The 11987-nt window shown below is 21.5% G+C and overlaps 2 protein-coding genes across 2 annotated transcripts; both read right to left on the bottom strand.

Moving 5' to 3' along the window:
* Positions 1–378: 378 nt before the first annotated feature.
* Positions 379–2235, bottom strand: LOC128963574 (glycine receptor subunit alpha-2-like). Its single transcript, XM_054310087.1, has 5 exons — positions 2020–2235; positions 1642–1954; positions 1268–1536; positions 968–1171; positions 379–624 (listed from the first exon to the last, which is right to left on the bottom strand). The coding sequence occupies exons 1-5, from the start codon at positions 2233–2235 to the stop codon at positions 379–381; spliced, it is 1248 nt and encodes a 415-aa protein (XP_054166062.1).
* A 1419-nt stretch (positions 2236–3654) lies between these two features.
* Positions 3655–7431, bottom strand: LOC128963571 (adipocyte plasma membrane-associated protein-like; the record flags this gene model as incomplete). Its single annotated transcript, XM_054310086.1, has 3 exons — positions 3655–4295; positions 4359–5026; positions 7349–7431. Coding segments are annotated over 3 exons (1392 nt in total), but the record flags the coding sequence as incomplete, so codon positions are not given.
* Positions 7432–11987: the final 4556 nt, after the last annotated feature.

Below are 11987 nucleotides of genomic sequence, written 5' to 3'. Positions count from 1 at the left end.
TATTTTATTTTTACTAATAATAAGAATTTTAAATCTGGAATTTGTTTTATTAGTTTTGATAAAAATTTATAACACTTACATAAACTATAAAAATAAAGATTTTTTTTATTAAAATTGTTAATTATTATTTATGATACAAGTTATTATTACAGAATTATTAAAAATACAACTTATGCCACAATATTTAATAATATGTTTTTTAAATAATTAACATAATCTATTAATTATACAATAATAAATTAGTAAATAGCTATAAATATATTTGATCACAACATCAACTAATTTTCAAAAAATTAATTTGCATTAAATATAAAATCCAGTTTACAATTGAATGCCTTATTATATATATATACAGTATATATTTATTTACTGATATATTTACCAGTTATAGGCTACAGCCCAGGGACAGACTGTGGACAGTATGTAAATTATGACAAATAAAATGAAAGCAAAGGGGAACAGTAGTCTCGATACATAATCCACTTTATTTCTACTCAACGGATCTTTCATGTAATCAATGTTTCCGAAGGCATAATACAAGATATTACTGACAAATCTTCTGCAGTGATATAAAAGTCGTTTGTCTTTACTATAGGTATTGGTTTTCGGCACTTCTGTAAAACCCTGTTATATATATTTGAGTGAAATTAAATTCAAAATTATTTTTATTATAATTAAAATCGTGTGATACTATTATCTAATAATAACTGTTATAATAATAAACTTTATGACTACAAATAAATATTAATGTATTTTTTAAAAATTAAATTAGTTATTAACTACTGATTCATTATCTTATCATTAATATTATATTATTATACACTACTAATGTGTATTACGGTATTAGAAATTATAATTGTAATAAAAATTTAATTATTTTATAATGTAGTTTTAAAGGTACTATAAAAAGACAACAATAATTTACAAATAATTAAAATATCATTGAATTTACAACAATTGTAGAGACCTGAGTGGTGCGCTGGGCTTTTTTATCATTGATCATCCATACCCATGATATGGCCACTGCAAACTCTATGAGACTCATAAATACAAAAAATATACAGACAGTCATCCACCAGTGCAGGGCCACCACATAAGACACATTTATCTCACTGTTAACATTCACATTTTGAGTTACCAGGGTTAATAGTGGGGTAACCAATAGAGCCACCTTTTATTATTTTATTAGTTTGAGTAAAATATATAATTAAATTTTGTTTTATATATAATATTCAATTAAACTTAGCAAACAATTAATTAATGTTACCCTTGCAGGCCATGCCATCACTGGTATCCAAAAGCCAACAAATGACGAAATAGTAGTTAAAAATGTTGGCCCATATATACGTATCATATAATAGGAGACCCGTCGGACTAATTTCATTTTGACTGTCAAACAGCCAAAGTGTCCCAAATGGTTGCTCCACTCGCACTGTCCTATGTTTGTCTCTCTTAAGCGAAACTTTGGATTGTCATCGAGTGGTAAGCTTTTAAAGAAGTTCCACTCAAGTGATACACTTCTGTTATTTCTTGTTACTAAACAGTGTTAAGAATAGATAAATTAATATACATTTAATTAACAACAAATAAATTAATAACAAATAAATTAACAACAAATAAATTAATAACAAATGAATTTACAGCTCATGATATCAATTGAACAATATTGGATGTCTTGAGGATATTGAGATAAATCCATTTTACATTGAAATTTAACATTCATTTTGATACTTTGCATTATATAGTTATCATTTGTTATTGTATAATATATAATAGGATTGACAACATTTATGATTTTTGACTCCAAAGCATTACTAAAGTAAGTGTCGGGTGTCCACAGTTTTGAAGCCCACGAGTAGTCCAATAAAATTTGGTTTGTCTTTTGCATATACACTGGTAATATAAGTCGACTATCTTTCCATTTTTGATGAAACATTAGGTCCACAACAATATACTATTTGTTAGAAAAATGTAAATAATTATAATCTTTTAAATATTTAGTGATAATATATGACAAACCTGTCCCGACTCGACAACACTGACCAAATCAAAAATTTCAATTGAAACTGATATAGTTTGTAGCGATCCGTTAATAACAGGAATAATATGTTTGTTATAATCTTTTGGGATTAGCTTATCTAATGACCAACTAATTGGTGTTTCATTTTCAGTACTAATTACATACAAATTATTATAAAATACTATAATTAATAGTAAAACAGTAATCAGTGTCATTATAGCTTATTTGTAAACTAAAACTCTATTTAATCGTTTATTAAATGTCTATTTTTTAACGCTTGACATTGAAATTTTCTGAAATTCATTGATTATGATAATTGTTTTACAATTAAATTAATTCTCAATATGTCAACAATTTGTATGCATAATTAGATATTTATTAACGATTTAATTGAACGTAAAATATAAATTAATTTATAGCATGTTTTGAACTTTTCATTAAAGATTTTTTTTTATACAAATAGATTTAATACAACTTTTATATGTTAATTAATTAATTACCGATACTCTCACTGATTGTTTGTTTGCATTGACTATAAAAACTTTTTTTTCAAGTAAAGGTCACAATTAATGATTGTCACCTAAAAAGTGTTAAATACGCTCCAAATACGTGAACTTACATTCAATTACTATTGATTTATTGTCATCAATGGATATTTCATTATATGACTGTCTAAATATAACCTTCCGGTTTATTATATACTATGTCTGTAAATATCGTAATAGTATCTAAAAAGTTAATTACCAGTACTTATAAAACTGACACTAGAATTAAGTATTCAATAGTATAATACAGTAGTTCTGTACTGTCAGTAAAATAGCATAAAAAAGATTAATTAATTTGAATCAATTGATGACTAAATATTGTTATAATGTTATTATTTATAGTGATTTTACAGTACTAATTGTAAATGTAATCATTATATTTTTTAATCAACCGTGTATTTATATTTTTAATGCTAAATTAACTTTTTAAATATTAATTTTGATGCACATAAATTTAATTTTAATATTATAGTATTTAATTAAGATTAAATTATTATTTATATAAAATATTAATTATACTTACAGTTTATTGTTTTAAAAAATTATTGTAAATAATGATTTTATAAATTATATTTTCACATTTAATAATTTCATAAATAAGATTAAGTGTTAAATTATATATTTTGTTTGTTTGCTATAATTACGATGCGTTAAACACAGATTTATATAAATTTTGTTAATTAATATATTATATAAAAAAATTAATTTTTACAAATTGATTTTATTATCAAATAAACTGATTTTGATATTTAAAAAATATTTCCATCAGAAATGCATCAACTAATATAACACATGAATCTAAATATTTATAAATTTATATGTCATTAAATATGTTTCTAAAAACAACTTTAATGTATTATTATGTATAATCAGTTTATTGTTGTACTAAATTATAGAAAAATTTAAATTATCAAAAATGGCAATTAAATAAAAAATGATTGTATATTAATATAAATGATATAATGTTTTTTTTGCATTTGCTATTGAAAACATAAATAGTAAAATGCGTTTGTATACAAAATGAATTTAATAATTTTAAAGTTAATTAATTATTAATATATTTATTAGTATAAATTTATATTATAGAAATTATATACTGGGAATGGCATAATCATAATTGGGTTGTCTGGAAAAAGGTCGGGTGCCAAATATCCTTAAGTCATTAAACGATGATAACGGTTGTCGGTATGAAAAATCTAAATTTTGATCATCAAATTGGGCCACATTTTGGGAAAAGTTAGGTATTGTTAGTTTCAAAATATATGAATAACCAAATGAACCGATGTATAAAACTCTTTCATATGGGTTATCACTGGGACCCTCAACTACTTCAGATATATAACCATTTGAGCCATCAATTGAATGAATTGAGCCCAAAATTTTTCCGTTTGCATCCATTTCCAATATAAGTCCATAATTGTTGGCAACATTTTGCATATAAAATTGTAATCCCGTTTTCAAAGTGAATCCCAATTTTTCTAGTTTTTCATTTTTTTCTTTTTTGCCCAAATCCTCAATACTTGATCCCATTTGAGTGTATTTATCTAATAACTCTTGTCTTAGCGCTGGTTTGTCGCTCATCCAATCAATGAGATTAGGATTACTGACATTTCTTGCGTTGACAATTGGCAACCAATAAGTTTCGTGATTTTTTTCACTGCTTCTCATCAGATGTTGGGCTTCTCCGGGAAGATTCTCAGCCCAAGTCTCAGTCTTTCCCTTATCTTTGCCTTAATTTATAAATATATTTATCTTTTAACAATATGTCAACTGATAATACTATATAATCAAACCTTTAATATAATGTTTAACAATACGTTTTGCGTTAAACTCAGAGACGAGAAGTGCGTTGCGATCATCAGTTATTTCAACACTTTTTGGATACCAAAGTCCTTGCATTAATGTTTCAACTTTTTTAGTGTCGGAGTCGTATTTAATAACTATTCCCGTCCTATCCGGCTCTAAGATCATAACTGGCCATTGATTTAAATCTCGTTTAGTACTGGCAATTGTTATATAGAAAACATTTCCTCCATTAGTAGCCGATCCTTCATCTATAGCTAAGTGTGCCATATATTTGCCTCCTGTTTCTTCAACCGTAAGCAAACGGTTGACCTGAACTTTATTGCCATAAAAGACTACTTCATGTAGACCTAAGTAGGCATCAACAAAGTATACCGTTCCCTTCTTATCAGTCCTTAAGCCCAAAGCTCGTCCACACAATGATATGTCCCAAGCTTTGGTTTTACACAAATCATTGGCTACTTTGACAATACGGGTCGTGTTTCCCGTTCGTATATCGCACCGATAGACACCACCACCAGCTGTTCCCGTATAGATATACTGCTTGTGAATGGCTAAAGAGGTCGGACCTACTATACCATTATCGCAATATTTTGTGGCCTTAGAGAGGATGTTGTTTGGCGTCAATACTCCGCTAAAATCTTTCACTAACGGAAAACTTTTGTATAATAATAAACTAATTACTAATTTTATTTTAAATCAATTTAATAGTATTTTATAATATTTTATATCATGTAAATATATGCCAAATAAATTATAATTTAAAATAATCTATTTATAAATGATAAAAATATTAAACCTTATCTAATTATATAACAACAAAAAAGTCAATTAATTAAAACATATTATTTGTTAACAAACTTGTTATTAAATTTATTATTTTCTTTTTTAAAAGTGTTTTTAGTAATACAAATAATAACAATAACATTATTAACAATAAAAAAATATTCATTCAGAAAAGTCAAAATAATTAATTTATTCAAATATACAGTAAGTGTTATTCACTTATTAACCAACAATTTAAATATAGAGGAAGTAATGCTTTTGCAAACTTTGTGTTTAATAACTTGTGTTTATTTTTTATGATTTAGATTTTTATTTTATAAGTTTAGCTATTTTTATAAAACTATCAATATCATGTTATACAATCATCAAATATACAGTACAATAATAATTATCCCTAATATTGTTGACGTGGGAAACGCTTTACTTAACAATTTAGTCAATTAGTCTACACACTAATGACTACTATCTTTTAATTATTGGGATACAAATCTATACATTTATTAACAGATGTCTTAAATCATTAAAAATAATTGTCAAAATTAATAAACAATTCAATAAATAAATTGTGTACTAATTTTTATGGATGTCTTTAACAATAACACTACAAAATTATAATTGTCTAGTCTATCATATTTGCTATCATTTATCAACTGCTATTGAGTTTTATGACTTTATATAATTATAGAGTAAACAACATAACAGTTGTGTTGATTATAATCAAAAATAAGATTCAATGATTGCCAAACATTTTGATAATTCAAATATTTACAATATATATACAGTATATATACAGTATTTTCACTGTATATTATAAACTCGTCTCCACAACTAATATACATAATATATAATATAATAATTATTATTAAATGTTATTATTGTTTTTGTATAAAATTGATGAACAATTTGTGTTAAATTATATTGTGATCATTTCAAAGCATTTTTCAAGTTTATACTTATTATTTTTTTATTACTCTTAATTGATTTGAAAATTACATTATAACTGTTGAAGATTAATATTAAAGTATTTAGATTATGAAATACAATTGTAATTTCTCTTATAGAAATTAGTTATTTTATTTTATAAAACATTTTATTGTTTATAAAAATAACAATAAAAATACTCTATTAATGATATATTTTTTATTTTGAGTTCAATTTTATAATTTATAATTTTTTTAAATAAAGAAATATATTTTTGATGCTCTGCTTTTTATATGCTTTACATATATTTATACAGTATATAGTAATTTTAAAGCTTACTTTTTTAACTAATTAGTAATAATAATACATCAATATTATAAAAAACAGTTATTTAATAAAGTAATGTTTAGTTTCTATATAAATTACAGTATAAAATGTAATTAAATTATTGAATAGTAGAAATTTTGTCACACGATATATATATATATATATATATATCAAACTATTAGTTTTAATAATGCAATTATTAAAATAGTTATAAAAACAAATTCAGTGAAAATATAAATGTGAATATTTGTCATAACTATTTTATATTTATCTTAAAATAACATTTGCACTTTTATATAAATATTATAAATACTTACTAAAACAATAAACATAACAGTAATATTATACTTAACCACATAATTTATATCTATATTGTTTAAACTATAATAAAACTGCTTCAATAATTAACTAAATAGCACATTAAGCTTAATACACATGTAAAACATTTGTACAAAAAATTATTTTATTGTTTTATTGTGTAATATATACTCTGCTTGTTTAAAAATATCAAAGTTATAAATATAAATTTTCATAGTTACTTTATTGATATTATATTTTATATAAACGTTTAATACAGATTAAAAAATAAATCTATAATAATTTAAATTAAAATGTTTAATTATACTGAATATTAACAAAATAAGTAAAAATAAATAAATCTTAAATATTGAAATTTTGTTATATATATACAGTATATTATTTAATTTATCAAAAATATCACATTTATTAAAAATACACTCCTTTTCAAAAAATTTTGATTAATTAACAATTTACTATATTATTTAATTAACAGTATGTCTCAAATTATTAATAATTATATTAGTATATTATAATTATGTTATATTGATATTGATCTTAAGCCATAATTAAATTTATATTTTAAAAAATCAATAGAAACAAAAATTGTTTAATTAAAAAATAATTAAATATAAAAAATGAAATATACTTATATGACAGTTGACCAGTACTTGGATATTGATGCGGTCCATAGGGTGTGTGTGCGGCAAATGCAATATTAAACAATAATATAAATAATAGATTTATTGATTGCATATTTCTAAAAACAATTTTATAAAATTATATGAATTATCCACAAATTGATGTTTTAGATACATAAAAATGAACTTGAATTATAATTTTTAAACTTTAATATTAATATTTGCCACCAAATTATGTAAAAAGTAATAAACACTTATTATTTTAATAATAATAATAATAATAATCTGTTGAAATATGAAAACAATTGCAACAAACAAATGGAAAACAGAAAAATTTTAACATTTATTCACAGTATAGGTGTTTGTAAACAAACTGAATGTTAAGTTATGGTTAAAAAGTTAAAGTTAGCGATAGTATAGAAAAACGGGTCCTTAAAATTGGGCCAAAAAATTGTCGTCCATTTATTTTAACATTATTATACATAATATCATTATTATACTTATTATTGCATTGTGTTTATTGTATCGCAACTCTTATTCCCATCATTTCTCTTTTTATACAGTATTTCTCTCTCTTTCTTTCTCTCTCTCTCTCTCTCTCTCTCTTTCTTTATTTTTTCTCTCACTCAGTACTATCAAGCCTTAAATTATAGTTTGTCCTCAATTTATAATAGGATGTGAAATAACACTTACAAACCATCTATTGAGTCAAACCTTCTGTTTTTAAAAACGTAAGATTTTGTTGTCAGACAATTGAAGGCAACATGTATTTAATAACCAAATTTTATAAAAAAAACTTTCACTTATTTATTAAAATATAAATTTTTAACAAAAATTTCAAATTTTATATATAGGTATATATATATATATATAATACTTAAAAAATAATTTATGCCAAATTTTTACTAATTATGATTTCGAATATGTAAATTAATTTAATTTACTAAAACTTAATATTAATTTTTAAACTTAATTTAATTTTCTATTAAAATATAGAATAAATATGCTAAAAAGCAAAATAATTATAAAAATATGGTGATAATATTATTAATATTTTTGAAAAACAATTACAGCACATAATTATTAATTATTATGAAACAATAGTATGAATAATAATCTTTGAATATTTTTTATCAAAATTCATCTGAATTTAATTATCTGGTAATAAATATGAAGTTAATTAAGTCAAAGGACTCAAATAATTGAAATTTTTATTATTTCGTGATATTCTTTATACTAGAAATTATAATCATTAAAATTGAAGGTTGATATAAATTAAATGATATTTTCATTGAATATAATACTATATGACTAATATTATTGTTATAAAATTTTAATAATTATATTTTAATTAAATTTCTGACATTTTTATTATAAAAATACAATTGATTAGTTTATTTTTATTTTCGTTAAATATTTATAATTTATTTAAATAAGTTATATTAAATTTTTAGTATCAATAATAACTTTATATTTTTATACTGAAACTAATATTTATTTTAATTTTTATATATTTTAAAGATAAAATTTATAATTATTTATTATAAAGTTGTTTAAAAATATTATTAATTTATAAATAGACTTAATTAAAATATAATTATAATCCACGATTATAATCAAAATTTTTGAATTTTATATATTAATTTTTCTCTAAATAATTAGTTAAATTTATTAAAAAATAAATTAGTTATTAATCATTTGTCCTAATTATATGATTATAATAAAAAGTATAATAAATTATAAAACATTTTCTTCCGTTAGTAAAAGTGTGAGAAAAAAATTAATTTCAAATCATAACTATATTATTGAATAATTTCTCATAATTTATTCAAAATGAATGCTAATTATTATATAAAAAAAGTTGTCACTCATGTGTAACATTACTAACTAAAACCACACTTTTATTATCAAATGCGGGTAAATGTGTCTAACTGTTAAACTTTAAGTACAGTATTATACGGTATTGTGATATAAAATAATAATGTAATAATAATAATAATTTGTTTGTGAAATTATATTTTATATATTAAGTTTTAAATAAAACAGTTTTATGTTTCATGAAATACTTTTTAAAAATAAAAATATTGTTTTCAACTTACTTTTCAAATGTTTATAAAACAAAGTCAAAAGTCCGTGAAATATATGCACAAAAAAAGTGTTGTTTAGTAGTTCCGACTTTTATTTACCAAACAATCACTTAATATATACAATGAATTTTGATACGTCAATTAAAATCTAACTATTATTTATATAAAATACTGCCCACAAATATATTTAAAATAAAAGGTCACACATATTACTAAAAATGAGTGAAATGTATAATAAGACCAATTATAATTTAATCAATTTATTAATTTAAACAATTTTTTCGTCAAAAGCAAATTACTGGTAATTTAAATTAAGTACTGACTATAGAAATATACATTAAAGTAAAAAATGGTTAAATCAATTGGGAATTGAGAGGTTAAAAATAGTAAAATTGCAAAATTATTGACAATTTCTATTTACATTGAGTTAAATATTACTGTAATGTTTGCCAATATAAAAATTTTATTAGAAATAAGAAAAAATTACTTTTTGTCTAATTACAATCTATTAAATTGTATAAATAATTAGAAATATTATTATGACTTACAAATTATAATCAATAGGCTTTTATTAGAATACATGAAAGCTATTATTAATTTAATTTAAATAGATATCTACTATAACTATATTTATAAAAAAATATGAACAAAGAATTTTACACAATAATGTTTAATAATTAAATAATTTTTTAAAATACTAAATATACAGTAATTATTGTATTTTTTAAAATTTCTGCCAATTGTCAATCAAACACTTGGATTTGATTCAAATTGTTATTCATATAAGTTAATAATATTATAAATTGTATACAAATTTCTATTATCCAAATAAATTGTTTTAATTGTTATAAAACTATCAATTTTATTGAGCCTTTACTGTTAACTCTTCTGTAAGCACTATATGTAATGCAAGAATTTTTTAATCAATAATAAAGTTATTTTAAATGCAGTTTACATTACAGTTAGTATTGAAAACAACAAAAATGTATAAAATAATAGAGAAATTACTATCTATGGGATCCCAATGTTAATTTTGTTGTCTATTTGTTATGTTTTAACAATACATTGTTTTTAATTAATAATTAAATATTATAATTAGTATTTTAATTATTAATTAAATTAAAAAATCAATTAATTAAATTAAATTAAACTATGATAAAGTACTAAAGTAAAATGATGAATAAAATTTTACAAAACTGATTATTATTAAATAATTATAATTATTATATAAATATGTATGTATCCCATTTTGTATAGTAGTGTGCCATATACAGTACTTATATTACAAGGATTTTATTAATATTTTTAAAAATTAAAAAATTTTCAATTTTATAATTAGTATTCAGTCAGTATTTATATAAAAATAACATTAAAAATAAAAATATATATCTATAAACTATAAACATTAAGTATTATTTAAAAAATTAATTATTTTAAAAGTTAAAAATTACTAAAATAATAAAAAACTCATAGTGTATCATTAATGCTTTTATCAACTATTTTTAAGTATTAAATACATTATTATTTTATTTTTTGTTAAAATTTAGGTTTTTTTAAATTTTTTAAGTTTTTTTGTATTTTTGGAAATTTTAGCTATTTTCCTGGGAATTTATACGGGAACTTGTGGGAACTTTATCGAATTTACATGGGAATATTCGGGAATTTAAGGGAATATTAGGAAATTTTCTCTTGACCCCCCCTTGATTTTGGATTTTTGAAAAAATTGCCGTTTAAAAATGCAATAAAAATCTTACCCCACCCAATACCCCCCCCCCCCCCAAGATTTTTCGAGAATTTTGTAAATTTTACCCTAGTCTACCCCCCCTTAAAATCCAAAACCTTGATTAACCCTAATGTAAAATATATGTAATCATAAATATATTAATCAATTTTAGCAATAATTTTGCTAAATTGCAAAACAATATCACAGAACAGGTACTGTGTCTTCATTGGACACTCACTCTGATGTGTACTATATATACAAAGTTATATAAACATGTTTTCGAAATGGTTTTAAATTTTTATTAAACCGTAAAATATTTTTGCATTAAATAAAATAATAAATTTATTATAAATGATATACAAAACTGATTGAAGTCAATCTCATATGAATATTATGGTTAATACTTGTCATAACAATACAGAATTACGAATAACTTACAGTATTTGTCGAATTAGTTAACATTTAATAATTGGTGTTTAGATCTAATGTATAAACCGATCATTACTTAATAATATAAATATTATTAATTGTAAATCATTCATAAACTTTTAATTATATCTGATTTTGTATAACAAATATTTTATTTTAAAATGTTATATTTGATTTGGGTTTGGGTTCAGTGAAATAATTGTTAAAATTGAGGTTTGATTATAACATGATTAGAGGTGAAAACTTTTTCTCAATATACAGTTTATTATATAAACTATAATTCAATATTTACAATAAAGTTTGATTACATTTAGACTTATTATATAAGTTTATTATGGTATTATAAAATACTATACACTGATTTTGTTTTGATTAAATTAATTGATTAAATCTCTATAAAATATAAAT

This window comes from Oppia nitens, unplaced genomic scaffold (assembly GCF_028296485.1).
Source record: "Oppia nitens isolate AA-2021 unplaced genomic scaffold, nextdenovo-longstitch-racon4-pilon3 scaffold7_pilon_pilon_pilon, whole genome shotgun sequence".
Classification (NCBI taxonomy): Eukaryota; Metazoa; Arthropoda; class Arachnida; order Sarcoptiformes; family Oppiidae; genus Oppia; species Oppia nitens.
This window is presented reverse-complemented; position numbering and strand designations above follow the sequence as displayed.